Below are 25,660 nucleotides of genomic sequence, written 5' to 3'. Positions count from 1 at the left end.
CCAGTCCTCATCATCATTTCCCATCATCCAGCTGTAGCCAGATAGGGGCAAATATGGTTCCTCTCCACTTTCCCAGTTTTTTTTTTTTTTTTTTTTTTTTTTTTTTTTTACGTCGCATTGACACAGATAGGTCTTATGGCGACGAAGGGATAGGAATGGCCTAGGAATGGGAAGGAAGAGGCCGTGGCCTTAATTAAGGTACACCCCCAGCATTTGCCTGGTGTGAAAATGGAAAACCACAGGAAACCATTTTCAGGGCTGCCGACAGGGGGGTTCGAACCTACTATCTCCCGGATGCAAGCTCACAGCCGCGCGCCGCTAACCACATGAACAATTCACCTGGTTTTCCCAGTCCTATTATCTACATATGTGAAATTGTTGACTATTGTTGATTTATATTTGGTACTCAGAATATTCTTACTCATCATCCCTGAAAATAATACGAAGATTAATTTCAAATAAATTGATCGTTACATGAAATTTAACTCCTCATTCAACAACAGGAATAAAATAAGCTAATACCATTACATAAAACTTACCTTAGAATAACCTCAGGTGCAATATACTCAGGAGTGCCAAATACTTGTTTGTCAGAAAATTGTCTTGTCTCTCGATCAATGTAGCCTTCGTATAAATTAGTAGCCACTAGGATACAAGAAATAAATATCCTATTAGAACAAATGAGAGCAGGAGTTAACAAGAAACATTTTATTACATACATAATGAATATTTAATAACACAGGATTTCGTCGATTTACGCAAGCAGTAGTTCTTAAAGCAGAACTACTTTCAAATAAACTTCATACTCTGTGCCACTGAATAATCCGCGCACCTTAATTTTAGGAGAGGAAAAAACTGGCTTTAATTTGTTTTATTTTCAAGAAATTAATCCTACAGTATATAATCATGTACTCTATAACTGAATAAAATATACAATTTTTAAAGAAACGTAACAATCCGTACATGCTATTGCAAAGCATCGGGGACTCTGTCTACAATAGCTAAAAACAGGTGATGTAGAATTTTTATCAATTTAATGCGTGCAATAAAATAAAGTCAATAGAGCATTTGCATGCTCCCATACTTCTACTTATCATCGCTTTTTCATAATCACTGGAAGAATCATATTTGTCGTCACCATCTTCCCACAGAACATCATCCTCAGTTCTGTCGTGAATAGCATTGTCCGGCCTCTGTCTGTGTGTCCCATGGCACAGTACATTAATTACAACACATAGGCAAAACTAACATTACAAATATCAAGGGAAGGTAAGCAAATCACAAAATTCTGAAAGCAGGTTGCCTAACCTACCTATGGCATAAGGGGATCCTTGTTTGAGGTGAGGCAGTGCCAACATTATTCCAAATAATGTGCCCACCCCAGGTTTTCTTCACTAAATTCCAGAAGAAAAAAAATGCGCAGACTATTCGTTTATTTGTGGTATTGGGTAGTTCCATCAGCAGAGGTGCCTTGTATTATGAGAACACTATAGAAGAATCTGATCAAACTCATTATTGTACTAGGTCTTCATCACTCCCTTACATGAAGTCCAGATTTCAGCAACTATTGAGGTATTTCTATGATCAATATATTAGGTAAGTGTTCACAGGAATTTTAGAAAAGAGTGTGCACTGACTGGAGAAAGATGGATGAAAACCAGTGCACAGTCTTAGACCACAAAGGGACATCAGGATCAGGCTTTCAGCACGAGCCAAGTATTTGAAAAATGCTGTGAATGGAATATACAGTTATGTTTACATTCATAACCCAGACCTGCGGTGTAGAGGTAGTTTGCTAACCACATAACATGAGGAGTTGCCTTACATAATTTGGGATGACTAAAAAAACATAATCTAGTACGAGATGTATTCCTTCCCTTGGTGGAAAAAAATCCCCACCACCAACCCTATGGCACTATCAATCAATCAATCAATCAATCAATCAATCAATCAATCAATCAATCAATCAATCAATCAATCAATCAATCAATCAATCAATCAATCAATCAATCAATCAGTACTGATCTGCATTTAGGGCAGTCGCCCAGGTGGCAGATTCCCTAGCTGTTGTTTTCCTAGCCTTTTCTTAAATGGTCGCAAAGAAATTGGAAAATTATTGAACATCTCCGTTGGTAAGTTATTCCAACCCCTCCCCTTCCTATAAACCAATATTTGCTACAATTTGTCCTCTTGAATGCCAACTTTATCTTCATATTGTGATCATTCCTAATTTTCAAGACACTACAACCCAGCTGGGCCTTGGCCTACCAAATTACTGCTGTTCAGCCAGAAAGCCTGCAGATTACAGGGTAAAATGTAGTCAGCACGATGAATCCTTTCTACTGTTGTCCTTGGCTTTCTAGACAGGGCCACTATTTCACTGTCAAATAGTTCCTCAACTGTTCTCATGTAGGCTGAGTGAACTTCATTCAAACCAGCCCTTAGATCCAGGTAAAAATTCACGATCTGACCTGGAATCAAACCTGGGGCCAGAGTCACGCTTGCTAACCCTGCACTGCAGGGCTAGCTCTTGCTTTGCACATAGTAAATAAAATGTCATGTCTGTTTCTGATAATTCACTTTACATTCCACTTCCATATGTCAACTCGACAAGCTGTCAACTCAAGATGGCATGTATGCTGGTGGGTCAGGAACTGAAACCATATTGTGTTCACTTTCCCCAGAAGGCAATAAATAAAACACCTGATATTTACCACATACAATAAAATGAACTAAATGAATCTTTGTTCATAATCATTCTACAAGCAAGAGTCCATATTAATTTAAGCAGCTAGAAAAATGTGAAACAGCATGTAAAATTTCTTAGATTACTATACAAAGTAAATTACAAGTTCCTTCCTCAAACAACAACCACACAGGGAAAATATAATGTACCATTTAATGCAGCAGACAGACATGGTGCAAAAACACAGAGACTGAATGCCATGTGGGCCAGACAGGAAAACCTCTGCCAATGAAAATCAGAAGGATCATAGTTGACATCATTATTTCTTAACATTTTTATTTACATAATATATTTTCAGATATTATAAAATATTTGATTGGGAAGCAATCAGTATTATCATACAAATGACATGCATGGCTCATTACAGACTCTTCTAGTTAGTTGGTTTCAGCATTTACTAGACCAATACTTGACAGTTGGATTTTTTAATATGGATACTCAAAGTTTAGGCTTTAATTACAAATGAACGAATAGGCCTATTGAAAAATGAGTTATACCAATATTTCCTCATTTAATTCTTTGTTAGGGTGTTAAGACAATTTTTTTTTTTCTGAAGTTCGTTCATTACTTTTTTTATTTGTAGCTATAGTAAAAACTGTACAGGTTTCTTTAGCTTCTTCTCCAGGAACCACTCACTTTCTTTTTTTTCTAGGGGCTTTACGTCGCTCCGACACAGATAGGTCTCATGGCGACGATGGGATAGGAAAGACCTAGGAGTTGGAAGGAAGCGGCCGTGGCCTTAATTAAGGTACAGCCCCAGCATTTGCCTGGTGTGAAAAAGGGAAACCACGGAAAACCATCTTCAGGGCTGCCGATAGTGGGATTCGAACCTACTATCTCCCGGATGCAAGCTCACAGCCGCGCGCCTCTACGCGCACGGCCAACTCGCCCGGTGAACCACTCACTTCAAACTATACACATATAAAACTACTTGTCTGATGGTAATGAAATTTTTATACATTATAGGCACATGTATCAGTAGTGTAATACTCAAGTTACAATTTTTTGCAACCACCCAAAAAGAAGTTCTTATTTTTCTTAAGTAACTTTTTCTCAGCCCAGGTATACAATAGGAAACTTGGGTTCATTTTGAAGTTCTCATTCATGATTATGAGAAACTACCACCACTGCAATCGTATAATGTGATACCTATGTGAACTCTCACCCTGGGCAGTTGTGAAATGTAATGCCGTTGGCTTCGCTTTGTCTGCACGCTATTTTTAGTGTGCCTGTGTTCTGCATGTTGGGCACATCACTTCAAGATCCTCCATGACCATCATAGTCAAAGGGTGAAGTTGCGATGGTTTTGAGTGCGACAGTATATGTTTCTTACAAACTGAGGGGGGGAATGGCAGATTGTCTTGGATTATCCTTGTCGACAGTGAAGAGAGTAGGAGTTGCTTCAAAAGACAATGAGGGAAATATGTCACCCAGATCAAGGAGAAAGCAGTGTGTTAAGTCCGGGGCACCCGAAAATCCAACTTGTTTGTTTTATTTTGGGCAAGTTACGAAGAAATAAACCTGTTTTTTGCATGAGTAAGGTATTCCCCCATAATCTAAAACTCTGCCTGAAAATGTTAGGAAATATGATGGATTTTCCTGATACGTCAATTTCAACGCTTTTGAAAGTAGTTAAAAACCAGTGCTAATGGAATCTGTGACAGTTGCTGCATCCCAACATACCTTTCTTAGAAGAATGACAGAACTACAAGCACAGGGCTACAAGATGATCTTTGCAGACAACATATGGTGCAGACAGAACTACACGATGAAATATCGGTAGCATGAAAACTTGGTTGAGGCTTCAGAAAACAACGCTGGCAGCTATTATCAATACAGAGGGTACATTCAGCAAACTTATGGATGGCATGGAGGATTCAACACACCATCTGGAGTTGGGAAACTAATCATAATTTTACACATTGGAAGTGAAGGAGGATTACTTGATGGTATAGAACTTTTTTTTTTATAGGCAAAATTATCACAATCAAATGAGCTCTACACATTATGAAGAATGGTTCACGAAAGTCCTGAGTTTACTGCCTCAAAGGTCGGCTGTTGTTATAGATCAAGCTCCATATCATATGATGGTCTATCCTTCAACTAAAATCCTGAACATGTCATGGCTGAAACTTGAAATTATATCTTTGATAACATCAAAGAGTATTTCACAACCACTTATAGAGAGGATGATTATTTAATAAACTAACTAAATCAGAGTTGATTGTCCATGCCAGGCCTTATATTTAAACACTGGTGAAGAAGCTGGAACAACTAATTAAATGACGTCGACCAGATGTACAGCTTGTCTGGTTACTAGGGTCCCATTGCGAGATTAATCCAACTGAGCTTATTTGGGTTTATGTAAAATAGAAAATAGCAAAAACAAATATGGCTAACACATTAGAAAATGGTAGGGGTGTGGAAACAACCACCCCAGCTGCTGTTAATCACACATCAATATTACTGTTCATATACTCAGTATCACACTGTATGGTTGTAGTTTCTGATAACCACGACTGAGTGCTTCAAAACAAACCTAAGTTTCCTGCTGTACATTTATCCTGGACTGAGAAAAAGTTGCTTTAAAAGATAAGAAATTTTTTTGAGTGCTTGAAAAAAAACTTGTAACTTGAGTATTATGCTACCAATACATGTGCCAGTATAAAAACTTTCATTACTATCAGACAAGTAGTTTTCCAAGTACATAATTTCTTCCTAGGGAAGAAGCCAAAATTCAGGAAAATGTTTTCTACAACCACAAATAAAAAATAAAAAATGAACTTCAAACACAATTTATCTTGTACAACCTAATGCAAAAAAAAAAAAAACCTGATACAACTCATTTTGCAATAGGCCTAGTGGTTCATTTCTAATGAACCTAATGACCACTACTCTGCTGCACCAGTACTATTATGAGCGAGACATACATCCGATAACTATGCAATATTCGTAATGTTGACATTAGAAATCATTCAAACTCGGCACGCATATTCAGCCATCTCTCTGCTGTAGATAGTAAGTTATGTAATTATCCGTTCAATCATTCATGAGTTATTACTACAAATATGACACTCTGTTTTATCAGCTGTTGGCTGTACAAGCACGTAAGCTAACAGAAAGGCCCACGTCAGGGATGAATAAGCCACCCATTCTTATGCAAAAAATGGCAAATGAAACACATAATAATACAAGTTTGTACAATCACATTTACAACAATGGAAAGATACTACTCCAAACACTTTCAAAGATGACATGCACTTTGAAACACACAAGCAACAAACTTTTTGCAAATTACCAGTTTTGGACAACCTCTGATGAACCGGTCTGGACAATTTTTGATTAAGTGATCTCATACCAACATGTATAGGAACTTTTACTGCATTCTCAGTGTTTATCTTGAATAATTTATTTTTTTACTGTAAAATTTAGATATATTTTCACTCAAATTAGGCTGCCCTGAAGTTATTGTACTCAGTGTAGTTATATACTTGTGTTTGAAAGTGGCCAGTTAGGACCTTTCTGAAACCACCAAAAACACGTAAGTTGTGTTCTCTATTGCTCTTTCATTAACTTTGATGTTTATCTAATTGTTGGCCTTTTATGTTGGACAACCTTGAATTTGTTATATACAGTGTAGTTGTATTTAGTGTTAGAAATGGTAAGTTTAGGGCCTTCCATAGGCAGTGTAACAATTTAAGGCAAGAAGGCAAGATCCTCTCTGATTTTCCAAGGTTATTTTCAACGATCATGCATCCATGTCAATTATTAAAAATAACCACTCACGCTGGTTCGACGTACATATCACGTCCATGGGACTCTACTCATTCCGCTGGTTTGAGATACCACAAAGGGCTGGTACAGGTGGAAGTTAGAATGCCTATTACTCACTTATCACTACTGCTTCGCGGAATTTGTTTTCACCTTATGAATCGAGAAGTTACGTACTTTCATGCCATCTCCATTTCATAATTAGAACGAATACAAAATTGATCGATATCTGTTGCTTTTGAATCATATCGATAAGGGATAGAACATGTGATGCGCTCTATTCAGTTTCAACGTATTTGCTTTAAAAGGTATCACGTCCTTTCCTGCCATCTCGAGAATATTTTGTAACTATATCTAACTCGAAAATTCTTGCCACTTATGAAGGGGAAGCACCGAAAGCAAATACTGCGCCGATAGTTTTTTGCTTCGCAGGCTAACGGTTACTAGGTTGCAGAGGAATGGCTGTGCCATCTCATTCTGTTACGGGCATGGAGATTATTAGTTTGATAGATGACGGTAGTGAAAGTGATGTATCAGGAAGCGATATTTTCAGTAGTGATACGCACAGTGACTATGCACAGCAAGAGATTACTGGAGAAGTGGCAGACAGCGCAGATGAATAAATAGCTTCGGCCGTAATAACTTCGTCCGCTGTTCAGTGGTTCTGGCGACAGGTAAATGTCATCATGAGCACACAAAAGATCCGCTTCACGGGTGTGCCAGGTACGAGAAAGCATTTTGTTTCTGTTTTAGATACTTTTTTGTCATTTTTCAACGACAAAGTGATTGACCTACTTGTTACAGAAAAAAATAGGTACACGGCACAGTGTATATTTGGCACACCCTTGAAGACAAGGTTGCGCGCCCGGAAGTGGAAGTGGAGGAAATTTACGTGTTCTTGGGGCTTGTAATGTTCATGGGGTCAGAAACCCATCATGAAGAGCTATTTCACCAGGGATGGATTTTTAGAAAACCATATATTCTCTCAAACAATGGCAAGGGACAGGTTTGAACTCATCTTGAGATATTTACATTTTGTTGATAATTCTACACGGGCCTTTCCTGGGAATTATAAATGGAAATTTTCAGACTGCCTACATCCCCACCGGCAAAAAATTTCTGTGGAAATTTCCAGAATGCAGCAAGAAAATTATTTCAAGTTTCTTCCAACAGGAGGCAAGCATTTTTTAACCTCAAATTTTAGGAGTGAATCACACGCAGAGGTACGGTGGCATCACTTTAGTCTCGATAATATTACAGGATTTTATTTCCACTGAAAGCAATATTCGTATCTGTGGGGACTATGAAACATAATTTATATTAGCATGTTGAGATGATTCCGAGAAGAACTTTAATCCGACGGCCTCCTATGCATCATCCGCTGCGAATTCAAAGTACAGTAATTCAATAGAAATGTATGGGGGGGTACACTTCAAAATACGATTTTGCTTTTCAAGAGATAATATCCATATCAGAATACCTTGTCCCAATCATCAGAGGGCTGTCACATACATCAAGTGGGAAGAATTCAATTATATATATTATATATCTTTACTGACAAGTAAGCACACCTAACAGTGACACTACAAAGTAGATTGTGTTTTTCTTTTCGAATACATGTCGTGCTAATTCAAATAATTTTTCGGCAACTATGTGATAGGAAAAGGCAAGGACTGAGAAGGAAGAACCATGGCTATAACAACAGACACAGTATTTGCCTGGTGTAAAACTGGGGAAACTAGGGAAAACAATCTTTAAGGCTGCTGATGGTCTGTTTCGAACTCACAATCTGCAGAATGCAAGCTACATCTTTATGGCCTGTACAACTCATTCGGTTACAAAATACTACAGTTTCATTTCCACTTCGTCGATGCTACTTAGATTACGTTCACCATAACAACACTGTAATCAAAGCTACACTTCTTCGTACGGTGGCATCGCTTTAGTCTCAATAATATTACAAGATTTTATTTCCACCGATAGCAATGGTCGAGTGTCCACAATAAAAAAATCCGACAGAAGTTCTTGATTGTATATGTAATGAAAGGGAACAAGCAAATGTATGAGTATACATCAAAGATGATGATGCTTGTTGTTTAAAGGGGCCTAACACCTATGTCATCGGTCCCTAATGGTACCAGCTGGATGACATGATATGATAATGAAAATTTTAAAATATATCCACTGACTAGAATTTAAAACAAATGATGATGAACAACGATTGTGAGTTTAAAATAATCAGTGGATCTAATTCGCAATGCCTTATTTCTGGTAACACAATAGATAAAGGATTATGGTAGAATAAGAAATTGCCTTAAAATGCAATAATATCTCATGCAAATTAATATTAAAAAACACATTAAAATATAAGAACACAGAGTCAATAGAATAAAACGTAGTAAAATGTATCAACCAATATGTATGTTCAATCCTCAGCCCTAAGGCTGGTTGGATCCTCCACAGCTCTGCCATCAGCTGTCGTAGATGGCCTAGGCATCACTGAAAAGGCGTACTAGAGAAGGGAGGAGCGAGGTACTTTCCGGTTGCTTCCCTTACATTAAACAATAATATAAAGACTAATAAGAAATACTATGTTTATATACGATAAAACAACCCACTATCCCTCATAAAATGGATGATGAGGTCTGCTGACTGCTCGCCATCTTGTAGGATGAGGGAGACGGTACTCGGGAGTTTTTGACTATGGCACACGACAGCCAGGTCCAATGCAATGAAGATAAAAAACCGGACATCAAATAAAGAAAGTTAGCTTGAGTTTTAACATGACAGTTCACATCGTGATCATAAGTCATCTGACCTCCAATTTTACATGAAATGTGAACCTCATGGGCCTGAATTTCAAAATTTCCACACCCACCGGCTGACATTTGAACCACAGCTGCCTTACGAGACTAACCAGTGACTATGCCATTCGGCTATAATGCTCGTCAAGACAGAAAGCTACCTTTCCTCCATGTTCATAGGTTATTACATTATAGTTTAATAATGAAAAATACTTACATGACATGAGACCCATTTTACTCAATCCAAAGTCTGTTAGTTTGATGTGGCCAAGTGCTGTAATGAGCAAGCTGAAAATACAAGTATTTATTCTAAGATATATTACACAGGATATGACGTTGAAAACATTATTTCTCATCAAAACTTATCAATTTTGGAAAATAATACAGGCTGTATCAGAAAAATACCGACAAAAGAAATCAGAGTTGCTCTTTGTGTTATGTTATGAATGGTGGTGCAATCGGATTGGTGGAGAAAAATTTTCTTTTCGAGGAAGTGAGGTTATTTTGTTACTTCCGGGCACACGATTCAAACTGACGAACTTGCTGTATTTGCTATGCCAGAGAGCCAACCACTGCCTGTTGCTGTGCATCAGAGGAGGGAAGAGAAGGGAAGAAAAGGGAAGAGAGTAGGAGGCCGAGGTAACCCTCAGTGCAAATGCACAAGTTTCTCATTCGTTTCACATAGTGACTTTCCCAGTCCCACTACGCAGTGTACAGTTTGTTCTGCACAAATTGACTACTATGCGAACCCCATAGAAAGAGAAGATGAACTTGTACCAAGAATACAGGCAGCTTTCCAGGTCGTTTGTGACACACCACACATCCTGAATAGAGTAAAAATGTCACTACTACACCGTTGTGAACTGTGCATCGAAGAAGGAGGGAGGCATATTGAACAGCTACTGTAATGAAACCATTGGGTGTACTGTTACCTTCCTTCAGTATTTCATTCCATTTAACATGTTGTGAATGAAGGAATACACAATCATGGGGGTGGAAGTGTTGCATCTTTGAGCAGCATGTTAAAAAGTAAAGATTTTTTTTTTTCTTTTGCTAGGGGCTTTACGTCGCACCAACACAGATAGGTCTTAAGGCGATGATGGGATAGGAAAGGCCTAGGAGTTGGAAGGAAGCGGCCGTGGCCTTAATTAAGGTACAGCCCCAGCATTTGCCTGGTGTGAAAATGGGAAACCACGGAAAACCATATTCAAGGCTCCCGACAGTGGGATTCGAACCCGCCATCTCCTGGATGCAAGCTCACAGCCGCGCGCCCCTAACCGCATGGCCAACTCGTTTAGTAATAAAGAATGTTACTGCGACCAATTGACGAGTGGAGAAACAATCTGGTGCATTCCTTGACTGACAAGTGTGTCTTAATTACGGTGTGTACTTGTACTGTGTGTGCAGTTGCGGCTCTTTAATAAACAAACTGTGGATATTGCCTGCAAGAGACAAGGACAATCCTGTGCGAGTCAAATGAGGAAACTTGTGCATATGTGCGGAGCATTGTCTCTGTCTCTATCATACACCCCATTTCCCCTCCATCCCTTTCTCTTCCCTGAAGCACAGCGGCAGCTTGTGTTCTGGCACAGCAAATATGGCGAGTTCGTCAATTTGAATCGCGCTCACGGAAGTAACATAGTAACCACATTTTCTCAAAAAGAAAAATTTTCTCCGCCAATCCGACTGCGGCATTGTTCTTAACATAACACAGGGAGCATCCCTGATTTTTTTTTTGTCGATATAGTTCTGATACACACTGTGTATTCTAATATTAACAGTCACTGAAAATGATATAGAAATGACAAACAGTACTTAGCCTAAGCAATGATATAGGATTATAATACCATAGAAACTTTGGCTTACCGGGCGAGTTGGCCGTGCGCGTAGAGGCGCGTGGCTGTGAGCTTGCATCCGGGAGATAGTAGGTTCGAATCCCACTATCGGCAGCCCTGAAGATGGTTTTCCGTGGTTTCCCATTTTCACACCAGGCAAATGCTGGGGCTGTACCTCAATTAAGGCCACGGCCGCTTCCTTCCAACTCCTAGGCCTTTCCTATCCCATCGTCGCCATAAGACCTATCTGTGTCGGTGCGACGTAAAGCCCATAGCAAAAAAAAAAAAAAAAAACTTTGGCTTCACTAGAAATGGAAGTCTTATCACAAGTTCAACCAAAAGAATAAATTCTGTTAATATGCAAGTATACGCTGACCTGTTTTCATAAAAGATGGGTAATTTTTAGGGACCTCCTATTTTCATGAAAGGGTTTTCACAAATTCTTAGGCCTATAAATAGTAAGGCAGAAGCAATATAAGAGTTTTTAATGTCTATTACACAATTTGCGAATGTCTTAGTCGTACATACCATCAATTATAGCTATTTTACAATTTTGCTACCCCCACCCCCCGCTCCATGAATTCTCATGTTATTCACATATTCCTTGCAAAATTTCCAGGTATTTTACAATCCCTTCTGCAATTTTGGACAAATTTTCCAATGTAACCTGTAATGTATCACAGGATATCATCCATCAGTCTATATACAACCTGTGACAATAATGTTTGGTGAATAGTCATGTATTATCAACATAGATGAACAATGCATGACAGTGACTCTACTGTCCTTCGAAATAGTCCCCTCCCACAACTATGCATTGCTGAGATCGGCGATACATGTCCTGGAAACTTTGCAAGAAGGCTTCCTTTAGAATGGTGTTCAAAAGCCTCGTCACATTTCGTTGGATCCACAAATTCATGGTTAATCTGCAGTTCATCCGCTATCATGCGCACAATTAATTACCAATCATTTGTGATTAATGTCCTCACCTTCTCAATGTTTTTGTCACTGACGGCGGTCGCCGGTCTTCCACTACGGGGGCTGTCAGAAACACTTTCCCGGTCTCCTCGAAAACAGGCGAACCACTCGTACACACACTTCAAGGACAGTGCTTGAACTTCATAAACACGGACCAGCGTTTCTTTTGGTGTCTTGCCAAGCTTAAAACAAAACTGTACATTGATCTTTTGGTCGTTCATGCCCCTGTTCGCAGTTCAGAACCAACGTACTAAACACGCACTGTGTCAAACAGGTCTTATACAGCACACACACGATGCTAAACTGAACAACGTTGGGAGCAGGTGGTCAAAACATGCTGCTACGCAGGTGCAGTGTTGAGTGTCGTCAGTATTGCCGGATCGAGCGTTCTGACTTCATTCACTGAACTTTATTGTCACAGGTTGTATTTCAATATCAAAGTACAGTAATGATATCTTGCAGTCTGAAATATCAAAACGGATTCTCTGCTATCTAGTGATATTATGTGCTTCATTTAAACCTTTTAGTGCCAGGAGCCTATATTGTATGATCAGACTTGATCTGAACTTTTTAGACAGTCATACAGTTCAAAAATTAAATTCCCAGAAAGGAACAATGAAATATAACGTAACTCAGCAAGGCCATGTTGCAAGTCTTATCCGACCCCTGTACATCTAGCAAGCAACCATAACTTCCAGGGACGCTCACATTTAGTGCCAACTACTGTATACTTACATAGCTGCCGTTAAGAATTCTTTGACGTATTGCTTTCTAGTTTTTAAACATACTTGAAAAATTCTCGGTCACAACTCTGTTGTAGTAATCTACCTCGTTATTTTACCGGAAAGAGAGTTTGCTACATCCTGTAACAGAGTATTACAGACTGTCGTGTAAGATAATTGATGACTTGAGATTTAACAGACTGTCTCCAACTAACAGTGATATTACTGTATTTATTTGCATAATGGATGCCACCGCACAATGGACACACCCCAATTTTCCCCTGAAAATTTTGGAAAAATATTTCTCTGCTTAATGGATGCATTTGATTATCACAAAAATGATCTTAGTAATACTGACAATCAAATTACGTTTTTGCTTGTGAGCGTAATTGATTTTTGTGATTATAATTTTATTGTTAACACACGCGAACACTCCGAAAACATACGTAGTTAAATAAGTAATTGATACAGAATTTCATTAGAATAGATTGCAGGTTTAAATTTTGTCTTGGAGAAATAAATACTCACCTGCCTGTTTTCATTGTTTTCATGCAAAAGTGGCACAAACATACTAGTAGTTTTGACTAACGTCACAAAATACTATATTTATTCTACATCCACAAAACTTAGTCGTAATTCACTTTCTTAACTACTTCATAATTCATTATCACTAATACTACAGTATAATTATTGAAATTCAGAAATTCATTAATCAATATGCACAGTACAGCATGCATGTCAAAATGGGACGCAAACTGAAACTTTTATTTATGTTGTACACTAAATTGTTTATAGTCCTGAATCCTATTTTTGTAACCTCGTACCGTTCCTTCATTTCCCTATCACTATCACTGGCTTTCTGTCAAATTCTGATGATTAATCCCACTCATAATACCTAGGTATTTCACTGTCTGAATCTGCCCTGTCACTTATGTTGTTCTAACACTCACTATCATCAACTTCACTTTTCTCACTTTTCACTCATTACTACTAAATTTTCAGTATTCATCAATACTATTTAGTAATTATGACTATTTTACACTAGTTTTGATTTTTTTTAAAGGGGATATAATGTCTAAATGAGGTAAAACACCAACATTCACAATGACAACAAACTTCTGAAAAAAAAAACATTATCATGGAAAATGCATTTAGTAGCAAAAGCTTTCTTCCTTTCATTCCAAATCCCCATGTTAAGTCTAAGGGCCTTGTGTATATGTTCCCGACATCTATTGGCTAATATTAGAAACATAATATAAAATATATGGTCACAAACTGCACAATTTAAAATTCCGGATAAAGAAGTCTTTTGCAGACTAGTTCCAGATAAACAAATGTAATACTTGGCTAAAGTTAAAATCTTAAAATCTGATGGATTGTAGTATGTAATCAAACTAGTAAATGATGACCAATGGCTGCAGACTCAGTTGTACTGACCACATAATACACTTCCTTAAAAGGATATTAATTACTGGCGTAGCATACTGCTATATTTAGTAAGGCAAAATTTCTTATATAAAAAAAAACAACATAAAAACTCTTCCACTTATTTAACACAGTATTTACTGTAAAGGGGATGACAGTGTGCAATCTGCAGTATTTTTTTGAGTGTGGGTAGTATTTATTGGCAATAATGAGAAATGAAGGATGGAGTAGTTCAAATTCAAGTTTTTAAGCAACAATGCATGAAAACCCTACTTGCGATAGATCTTTTTGAAGTGCAAAAAATATATTGAACGATTAATAATTCACTGCAGGGCGAGTAGATCATCAAACGCTAGAACTTCTATAAGGTTCCATTATATTATATTACAATTTTTTTTTTTTTTTTGCTTTACGTCGCAGCGACACAGATAGGTCTTATGGCGATGATAGGACAGGAAAGTTGTTAGCATTTCATGACATACTGATACATATAGACACTACAATGGATAAAAAGGTAAAGGGAGAAGGTGCATTGTGGGGCGATATATTTGCAGACTGCGAGGAGTTGATGCACAAACTTTAAGTCTTTCAAAATTTGTGCTCTTCACAGGATCACCTGCTATTGTATTTACCCAAAATGGTATTTCACTATGTTAATTCTAAGTTTTGGGTGAAGGAAACATCAAGACACGAGAAGTGCAGGTCATCATTTTGTCGGTTGCTACTCGTATCCGAGAATATGTTGTTCTCCTGCAATTCTTCTTATAGTCTGTCGGCTCTGTGGAGATGTCGCTGATAACTGATCAAGCCAATCTTCGTACGAAACATGTAAACACAAAGTCGCATCTAAAGGTGGGTGGAGGACGCGGTTGGATCTGACGTAATTTCCGCTTTTCGTGGGTTTCAATTTCTTGTCTGTGACGTGCAGTATCAAACTGTGAGACACCTTCTGCAATAGCTGTGCGCCAAAGAACACAGTTTTGTGCAGTTGTTGCCCAGGTGTTAACATTTATGTTGGTGCTACTGATAGGGGTATTCTTAAGCTGGTCTTTATAACATGTCAAAGGAGCAGCTTGAGGCCTTTTTCCATGACCAATCTCACCGTACAAAAGTTGTTTACGCAGTCTGCTATCATTCATACACTGGATGTGACCAACCCATCTAAGCCGATGAGTGATGATGAAGGTTTCTATGCTGTTCATATGCGCCTTGTCAAGAACTGACACATTGCTTATGAAGTCATCCCATTCGATGTTCATGATGGATCTAAGTTTCTGCTGATGGAAGCATTCCAGTTTCTTTACGTTATGACAGTAAAGCGTCCAGGTTTCACATCCATACAGTAATGATGTTATGACTACAGCTCGGTACACAATTAGTTTGGTATATATTTTGAGATCCTTATTCAAAAAAGCTCTGTGGGAGAGGTGGTTGTAAGCTGCATGGGCAGAGCATATTCTATTTTCCATGTCCTTTTCTGAGTTGCAGCATGTAGTTAGAATACTACCACAGTAGGTGAACTAGTCAACCAGTTCACGAGATGTGCCAGCTGTGCAAGTACTTCAATCTTATGGGTGTTGATGGTCAGACCAAATCATTTATAAACTTACTGAAAACAGTTGATGGACGTTTGAAGTTCCTCAGGTGTGAGGGCTGGTGTTGTGTTCTCATCAGCATATTGAAACTCCATTATGCGAGTATTATGAGCCAATCTCTGAGAATGGAGCCTGTTTTGGTTGAACAGTCTGCCAACATACAGAAACTTAATTTCCGCACCTGCATGGTCGATAGTAGAAGTCTCGTTAAGCAAGGCCGCCAAGTACAGGGTGAAAAGGGTGGGGGCAAGCACGCAGCCTTACTTAAGCCCATTTGTGATAGAGAATTCTTCTCATAGCTCATTCATGTGAAGAACTCGTCCAACCATGCCATCATGAAGAGCCAGGATTAAACCTACAAAACGGTCAGGACAGATAACACGCCACAATGCCATCCACATACCTTCTCTAGGAACAGAATCAAAGGACTTTTTTTTTTTCTTTAGGTCGCACCGACACAGATAGGTATTATGGCGACGATAGGACAGGAAAGGCCTAGGAGTGGGAAGGAAGCGGCTGTGGCCTTAAGGTACAACCCCAACATTTTCCTGGTGTGAAAATGGGAAACCACGGAAAACCATCTGGAGGGCTGATCACTATCTCCCGGATGCGAGCTCAAATCTGCGCTCTCCAAACCACACGGCCAACTCGCCTGGTGAATCAGAGGACTTTTCCAGATCGTAAAATACTAAAAGAAGCAGGATTTGTTGTTCTGTCTGCATTTCTCTTAGATTTGTCTAGCATGAAAGATCGTGTCAATGTACCTCCTGAGACACGAAACCCACAGTGAGACTCAGGCAGTACCATTTCAGCGACAGTCTGAAGACAGTTCAACAGAACCTTTGCCAGAACTCTTCCTGCTATGGACAGTAGGGAAATGCCACGATAATTGCCACAGATACCTCTATTACCTTTCTTGAAAATGGTTACTATGGTGGCATTTTTCATGTTGGCAGGTACCTTCTGTGTTTCCCAAATTACAAGAATCAGGGAGAAAATCCTGGTCTTCAAAGATAGTCCTTCACTTCAAACAAGTTCCGGAGGGATGTTATCTGGTCCGGGAGAATTTCCTTGGTTTCATACTTTTCGAGGGCTTTGGTGAATTCATGGAAGGTTGGTTGGACTGCCATCCACAGCTGCAGAGGATGTTGTGGCACATGTTGGAGGAAGTCTTCGGCAGAAGTTGAGCTTCGATTTAAATGAAGGCTGAAGTGTTTTTTCCAGCATCTTAATGTCTGGACCGTCTGTAAGAATGGTTCATTATCTAAAGCAGCAAGAAAATTATATCAAGTTTCTTCCAACAGGATGCAAGCATATTTTAACCTCAAATTTTAGGAGTGAATTGCAAGCAGAGGTATGGTGGCGACACTTTAGTCTCGATAATATTACAGGATTTTATTTCCACTGAAAGCAATATTCGTACCTGTGAAGACTATGAAACATAATTTATATTAGCATGTTGAGATGATTCCGAGAAGAACTTAAATCCGATGGCCTCCTATGCATCATCCACCGCGAATTCAAAGTACAGTAATTCAATAGAAATGTATGGGGAGGTACAGTTTAAAATACGATTTTGTTTTTCAAGAGATAATATCCATATCAGAATAACTTGTCCCAATCATCAGAGGGCTGCCACATACATCAAGTGGGAGGAATTCAATTATATATATATTATATATCTTTACTGACAAGTAAGCACACCTAACAGTGACACTACAAAGTAGACTGTGTTTTTCTTTTCGAATACATGTCGTGCTAATTCAAATAATTTTTCGGCAACTATGTGATAGGAAAAGGCAAGGACTTAGAAGGAAGAACCATGGCCATAACAACAGCCACAGTATTTGCCTGGTATAAAACTAGGGAAACTAGGGAAAACAATCTTCAGGGCTGCCGATGGTCTGTTTCGAACTCACAATCTGCAGAATGCAAGCTACATCTTTATGGCTCATACAAATCATCCGGTTACAAAATACTATAGTTTCATCTCCACTTTGCCAATGCTACTTAGATTACATTCACCGTAACAACACTGTAATCAAAGCTACACTTCCTCGTATGGTGGCATCGTTTTAGTCTCGATAATATTACAAGATTTTATTTCCACCGAAAGAAATATTCTTATCTGTGTGCAAGCCAGGTTCATGTTTAGCCAAATTTGTGTAATGTGTAGGAAGACGACTGATGACTAATGTTTGGCACACACACCGCATCTAGCTAAACACCAGCTGAACATTGGTTATGCCATGGAACATCACGTGTAACTTTAGACATCGTTTAGGTAGACATTGCCTACGGCAATAGGCAATGGTCATTCATACTTTCCGCAATATGCTCCAAATGATTAACTTTTTCTTCCTTTTTTTCTTTCTTTCTTTCTTTTTACAATTTGCTTTACGTTGCACCGATGTAAATAGGTGTTATGGCAATTATGGTATAGGAAAGGGCTAAGAGCGGGATGGAAGCAGGCATGGCCTTTTATGAAGGTACAGCCCCAGCATCTGCCTGGTGTGAAAATGGGAAACCATGGATACCATCTTCAGGGCTGCTGACAGTGGAGTTCGAACCCACTATATCCCGAATGCAAGCTCACAGTTGCGTGACCCTAACAGTACAGCCGAAGTGTTTCATATTTTACCCCCGAAAAAATCAGAATGCCTGATGCAATCATCGATATGAGTCAGAAACTACAAATAGGTTTTAGCCTGTAACAGACGGGTAAATTTCTGAAAACGTAAGAATTTTTAAATTTTTACGCCAGAAAGGTTAAAATGGTGGATGCATCGTTAAAGTCGGAGCAAATTTTTTTAAAGGTTTATCGTGGCTAAACGATAAGACATACAAAAAACTGACATATAAAAAACTGATTGCACAATCGGTACCTGATTTGGAGGGATCTACAAATTTGGCCCTATGACTTTTTGACCTACCTCCATCGTTTATACATTCAATTGAGAGCTGCATATTTTTTATTTTACGTAAATTTTGTACTATAGGTGTGCCAAATTTAATTATTCTAGCTGTGACAAATGTACGAAAAAACTAAAGGAATGTATGAAAAAATACTACAATAAAATTACACAAAATCTACCATTCTAGCTCAATCTAAGCTGTACCCCGGTGGAAATACAACAAAATGCCACAGGACCAATACTGTAGATCGTTGCATCTATGGTAGGCCAGTTAAGTTTGAAGACCACAGCCGTCTATTAGGTGCAGAAAATAATTTAAAACCTTGTGAAAAATAAAGTACAAAATTTGCCCTGGATCTAAAATCTAGCTCTATCTAAGGTATAATCAGTGGAGGTACGACGAAGTCATAGAACCAAACCTGCAGACCTCACAAACTGACATCTGACAGCCCATTCTGTTTGTCGATGCACTATACCGTCTAGCCACAATAAACCTCCACAGAAAGGTGTGCTCTTGATATACGTACACATCCATCCATGTATCTCTTCTCTATACTATAACGGCACATGGCTAAACAGCTGACATTTATGTTTACCCACTTCCAGATGAACCAGAAACTTGAAATTTGGTAAACTTACAGGTTTTAGCCTATAACCGACAGAAAGTTTCTAAAAAAGATAAAAAGTTTCAATTTTTATCCGTTTAAAAAAAAAAGGTGGAAACATTTAAATCTGTGCAGACTTTCCTTGGAGGTTTATTATGGCTAAATGGTAACATGTATCAAAAAGCAAATTCCACAAGTGGCACCCGATTTGGAGACATCTACAATTTTGGTAAATTTTGTACACTTCCCATACATTATTTAAATTTCTGACATCTTATGAGACATATAGAATCATCAAATTCAGCAGGCATATTGGCAGGCCAACTATCATAGGTGTGCAAAATTTGATGATTCTAGCTGCCACAGAAGTATAGAAAAACTAAAGGAAAGTATGAAAAATGTACTAACATTACATGAAATCTATGTTTATAGCTTAATTCAAGGTGTACCTAATAGATATGAAAATATGTCACAGGACCTAAACTGTGGATCTTTTCATCTTCGATCAGTCTATGAAGTCTGAAGATTGTAGCTGTCCAATGTGTCCAAAATAATTTGCAAACATGTGGAAAAGTGCTAAATCACTGAAGCCAAATTTTGAAAAAAATATATGGAAATTATCTGCATATTTATGGTATGTTCCAATACATGAGAAATCCTTTAATATGTTATTGTGCCTGTAATCTGCATCTGTTTCCTCAGCCCACAAGGTACATTCCTTTACAAGCAAATTGAATACCCTTGACGTGCACATTCTGCAGGCCGTAGAACAGGACTAGAGCATGAGAGAAAATATTATAATTTCCAGCTACTTGTAAGAATCAACCATTTTTTAAAAATCACTTCAATTATTTCTTCATTTGATAGCCATGAAGTAACACAATTTTTCTTATGATCTGCTTTATGTCGCACCGACACAGATAAGTCTTATGGCAATGATGGGAGAGGAAAGGGCTAAGAGTGGAAAGGAAGTGGCCGTAGCACTAATTAAGGTACAATTCCAGCATTTGCCTAGTGTGAAAATGGGAAACAACAGAAAACCATGTTTAGCTGCCAACAAAGGGATTCAAACCCACTATCTCCTGAATGCAAGCTCACAGCTGCGCGACACTAACCGCACAGCGAACTCGCTCGGTAACACAATTATAATGGCATAATATTACCTCAGTACATACTGTACTAACACATTCACAATATGAAACTATTTGAAAAGAATTAGAATGTTTAAAAACAAATGAACTTGATAAAAAATGAAGAAAAAATTAATTCCTGGATTTAATCATAGTAGTTTCAAGTAATGAAAAATTCATATAGAAGTAATGCACACTTACTTATCAGGTTTTAAATCTCTGTGAACTATCCCATAGCTGTGCAGGTATTCCACAGCCAGTACAGTTTCAGCAAAATAAAACCTTGCCATGTCAGGAGGTAAAGGACCAATATTCTTCACAAGAGTCGCACAGTCACCACCCTCAACATATTCCATCACCAAACACAGATGTTTCTGAAAGAATACATTAACATATTGAGAAATGTCAGGAGTCATTCCTGGTTTGCAAAATACAAACAGAGCAAAACCTCATAAATTCAGTCCATCATCCACATTTGTGAACTGATAATCATAGTAAACATAAACAAAAGTTTTTGTTATCATTAAATAAACTGATTTCTTCTTTTAGGAGGCAAAAGGTAAATATGCATAAGGAACACTCAGTAAAGCAAAATAACTTACCTTGGCAAGAGCAGCAAAAAAGCACATGCAGACTGTATCTAAATTATATGGACAAAAAACTCAGGGATGCCCTTCCTGTTATATAAAGAAGGATAGCACAATAGGATTGGAGGAGAAAATTTTTCTTTTATAGAATATGAGGTTACTTTGTTACTTCCAGGCACGCGATTCAAATTGACGAACTCACTGTATTTGCAGTGCTAGAGTGCAAACCGCTGCCCGCCGCTTTGCTACAGGGAAAGGATGGGAAGTGGGGTGTATGATAGACAGATTTTTAGTATGCAGCAGGTAACTGAAAAGCGCTACGAGAAGAATAGACAGTTATGCTTACGTTTCGCAGATCTAGAGGCGGCATATGACACAGTACTGAGGGAAAAGATATTCGGCATACTGGGGTACTATAGTATTAAGGGCAGATTATTAAGAGCAATCAATATCGGGCAAGTTGGTTATGCGGTTAGGAGTGCGCAGCTGTGAGCTCGCATCCGGGAGATAGTGGGTTCGAACCCCACTGTCGGCAGCCCTGAAGATGGTTTTCCGTGGTTTCCCATTTTCACACAAGGCAAATGCTGGGGCTGTACCTTAATTAAGGCCACGGCTGCTTCCTTCCCATTTCTAGGTCTTTCCTGTCCCATTGTCGCCGTAAGAACTATCTGTGTCGGTGCGACGTAGGGAAAAAAAAAAAGGAGCAATCAAAGGAAATGTTGATGTGGGCTGCGGTGAGGACTGATGGTAGAATGAGTTTGGGGTTCATGGTACTTACAGAGGTCAGACAAGGCTGTAATAATTCACCACTGTTGTTCATAGTTCACATGGATCATCTAGAGATAAGGCTTTTAGCAGATTATGTTATTCCGTATAGAGTAATAAATAAGTTACAAGATTGTGAGCAACAGCAAAATGACCTTGATAATGTTGTGAGATGGATGGTAGGCAATCGTATGATAAACAGGGTTAAAAGTCAGGTTGTGAGTTTCAAAAATAGGAAAAGTCCTCTCAGTTTTAATTACTGCATTGATGGGGTGAAAGTTCCATTTGGGGATCATTGTAAGTACCTAGGTGTTAATATAAGGAAAGATCTTCATTGGGGTAATCGCGTCAATATGATGGTAAATAAAGGGTACAGATGTAGGGGTTGTAGTAAGGATGTAAAGGAGAGGGCATATAAGTATCTGGTAAGACCCCAACTAGAGTATGGTTCCAGGGTATGGGACCCTCACCAGGATTACTTGATTCAAGAACTGGAAAAAAAATCAAAAGAAAAGCAGCTCGATTTGTTCTCGGTGATTTCAAATAAAAGAGTAGCATTACAAAAATATTGCAAAGTTTGGGCTGGGAAGACTTGTGGGAGAAAGGAGACTAGCTGCTCGACTGAGTGGTATGTGATACAAAATTATTATAATTTTATTACAGACCGCCTATTCAATACATCATAAGCTAATGTGGAATTACATCCTTATTAAATTGTTAACATGGTACATGTTTCCCTCCTTTCAGTGAGCATCATCAGCCAATTAACATTTACTCAATGTTTAAACAGATCGTGAACATATTCTATTGAACTGAAATATGCTTTACAAGCATGAGTGACAAATCTTACAATATTTTACTGATCATGTGACAATAAAAAGTTCTGTCTTAAGCATAAACACAATTGTCTAAAATCTCAGCATTAACATTGCCTTTTAAAAACTTATAGACGAAACTCATCTGTTAACCATCTATTTGAAACATTTGCACGAGATCTGGCTAATTGCATTGATTCAATAATCTTAAATTGTTTAATTGTCCTTGAACATTCATTGTATATTTCAATGATTTTATGAAGCTAAAAATAGCCTGTATTATAAACCATTGTCGTATTCCCAATATTACTGGAGCAACACTAGTACAATGTATTGGCTAAAAATCCAAATGTTTGTCATTACATCAGTCTTGTTATTCTTAAACTTGATATTAAAATGAAAACGTTCAATGTGAAGTAGAATTTGAATGAACATTGCAGATTTCGAATTGAGCTTGTTGATATGGTAAATAAAAAACATATATATAAGACTTCAACTATAAGTCTGTACAAACTTCTTAGTGAGAGAATTATCACTTACCCTTCCTGCTGGTGCGTAATTGTCTAGTGTTACAACTTCGTGATAACCGTTTGTTGCTCCATTAGTGCTCCTTGTATTATACGAGTGAGTGTGAGTGAGCTTGTGTTTTGGCAGGGAGTGGGAAAGGGATGCAAAGGCAGGCAGTGCACTGATAGCTAATGTAGATGGTGGAGGGGACTGCCTAGGGGTAGTAACGGGAGGAGTTGAGTTTAGGATGCTAAAGGGTTTATTGTGTCACCTATTCAATACATATAAAATTTAAACATTTAGGAATTTATTATTAATTCTATTTGAGACATGTTTCGCCCTTCATTGAGGGCAACATCAGTCAAAGAGTTGAGTTTGTCTGCGTCAATGAGTTACTAACTTTTGTTGGATTAAAATTATTATAGAATTTATTTATGCCAGACTTAAGTATTTGTACTAATTTTGGTAATTGTTCTAAGAGGGGGTTCTTTATTTCAATTTCATCATTTAGGTTCTTATTCTTATTGTATTGCTGATCTAAGTGGATGTATATATTTTCCAATTCTGTCATTACTCTTCCCTTTTCTACCCTTCTTAAGATTCTTAAATCCCTTTCAATACTCATGAAACAATGTCCAGTTCCTTGAATGTGTGCACTCATTACAGAATGTTTTTTGTGTTTCGCTGCATTGACAAGATACCTTATAAGAAAGCTTCTGCCATATGATTGAAAATAATATTTTGTTTAGTGTTTTGGGTTTTGAAGGTGATATTAACATCTCATTTTTTGATGGTATTAGTAACCTGGTATAAGGCTGGGTTAGTGAATGTAAAAGTTGCAAATTTGGATTTCTTATTTTTATCTGGAATGAGGTTTGTGGCCAATTTTATCTTAACTTTGTTAATGATCTTGTTAACTATCTCTATTTTATAACCATTATTGAGTGCTGGGTCCTTTATAAAATAAGTTCTTTCTTTAAATTATTGTTTGCAAGGGGAAATTTTAGGACTCTGTAAATCAAATTTTAAAAAGCTGCTTGTTTCTGAGAATTGGGGTGGAGTGATTCGTTCTTAATCATTATTGGGGCAAACATCGGTTTTCTATAAATTTTAAAGTCAAATTTGTTTCCAACTCTCTTTACACTGATATCTAGAAAACTTAACGAGTTGTCGCTTTCTTCCTCTTCAGTGAATTTTATATTACTGTCCAAGCTATTTAAAAAATTCAAAATATTATTGCTGTTATTTAGTTTACTGTTTATTATGACAAATGTGTCCCCCACATATCTAAGCTAAATGCGTAGTCCTTCTATGTTATTCAAAATTTTAACACGTTCCAAATCCATATAAATGTTAGCCAGCATACCTGATGCAGGGTCTCCCATTCCTAAACACATTTGATGATAAATTTTTTGATTAAATGAGAAATAATTATTACGAATTATTACAAATCTTAATATATTAATGAATTCTTCTATTTCACATCTACTTAATTTCCTGTGACTTAATAAATTAAGTTTGATTATATTAATGGTTTCATTAATCGGTATGCATTTGTACATGTTGTTTATATCATATGAACACATTTTATAATACGGTTGTAGGTCGAATTTATTAAGCCTATCACAGAATTCAATTCAGTTATTAATTGTAGAATTATTGTTAAATTTATAGTGGTTTTTTTTTTTTTTTTTTTTAAATTGATGTATACATTTAGAAGTCTTAAAAGTTGGACTGTTCATACAGTTGATTATACGTCGTACAGGTATGTTAATTTTGTGGACTTGGGGCATAGCCTTGGCTGTTGGTATCTTTGAGTTCATATTTATCAGTTTCTGATACTTTAGTTCATTAAAGAGAAAGGATGAATTTTTAAGCAATTTCTTTAGATTCCGTTGAATTTTGACTATAGGATCTTTCTGTATTACCGAATAAGCTCTGTCCGAAAAACTTCCTCTGTTTTTAAAAAATGTAATCTTGTTTATTTAAGATGACTGTAGTTTCCCCTTTATCAGCTTTTGTTAGTATTTTATCATTTTCATTAATTATAGTTTTTAATTCTTTGATTTGCTTAGTGAGAACGGGAATTAAGTTGTTATTTATCTCTCTTACTAAAGTTGGAATTTTCTTTTTGACTTTGAATCTAATCATCATCATCATCATCATCATCATCATCATCTGTTGGCCGGGTCTGCTTCTCGAATCTAGTATCATTTTGCAATTCTAAAGGCAATTTCCCTATGTTAGATTCCGCTTCTGCTATAGCGGTAATTACATCTTCTATTTGATGATGGTCAGGCCAATTGAATTTTGCTCCTTTATTCAGTAGGCTCATTTCACTATCCATGAAAGTGATATCTGACAAATTTACACTGGTTGGGATGTTTTTAAGGTCTGAATTAGCCTTTTTTACTGCTATATTACGTTCTTTAGGTTTAGAAGATGCATCACCATTTGCAG

The 25,660-nt window shown here is 37.6% G+C and overlaps 1 protein-coding gene across 2 annotated transcripts in view; it reads right to left on the bottom strand.

Annotated features, from left to right (window-relative positions):
* The window catches only part of dop (microtubule-associated serine/threonine (MAST) protein kinase dop), a 578,024-nt gene that overhangs the window by 304,738 nt on the left and 247,626 nt on the right, over positions 1–25,660 (bottom strand). For both annotated transcript variants that reach the window (XM_067141035.2, XM_068226223.1), the window contains exons 12-14: positions 20,728–20,900; positions 9,539–9,609; positions 540–645 (exon numbers count right to left, since the gene is read on the bottom strand). In XM_067141035.2, coding sequence (XP_066997136.2) covers positions 540–645; positions 9,539–9,609; positions 20,728–20,900 — 350 coding nt within the window. The remainder of the gene's footprint in view (positions 1–539; positions 646–9,538; positions 9,610–20,727; positions 20,901–25,660) is intronic.

Source organism: Anabrus simplex, chromosome 2 (genome assembly GCF_040414725.1).
Source record: "Anabrus simplex isolate iqAnaSimp1 chromosome 2, ASM4041472v1, whole genome shotgun sequence".
Lineage (NCBI taxonomy): Eukaryota > Metazoa > Arthropoda > Insecta > Orthoptera > Tettigoniidae > Anabrus > Anabrus simplex.
This window is presented reverse-complemented; position numbering and strand designations above follow the sequence as displayed.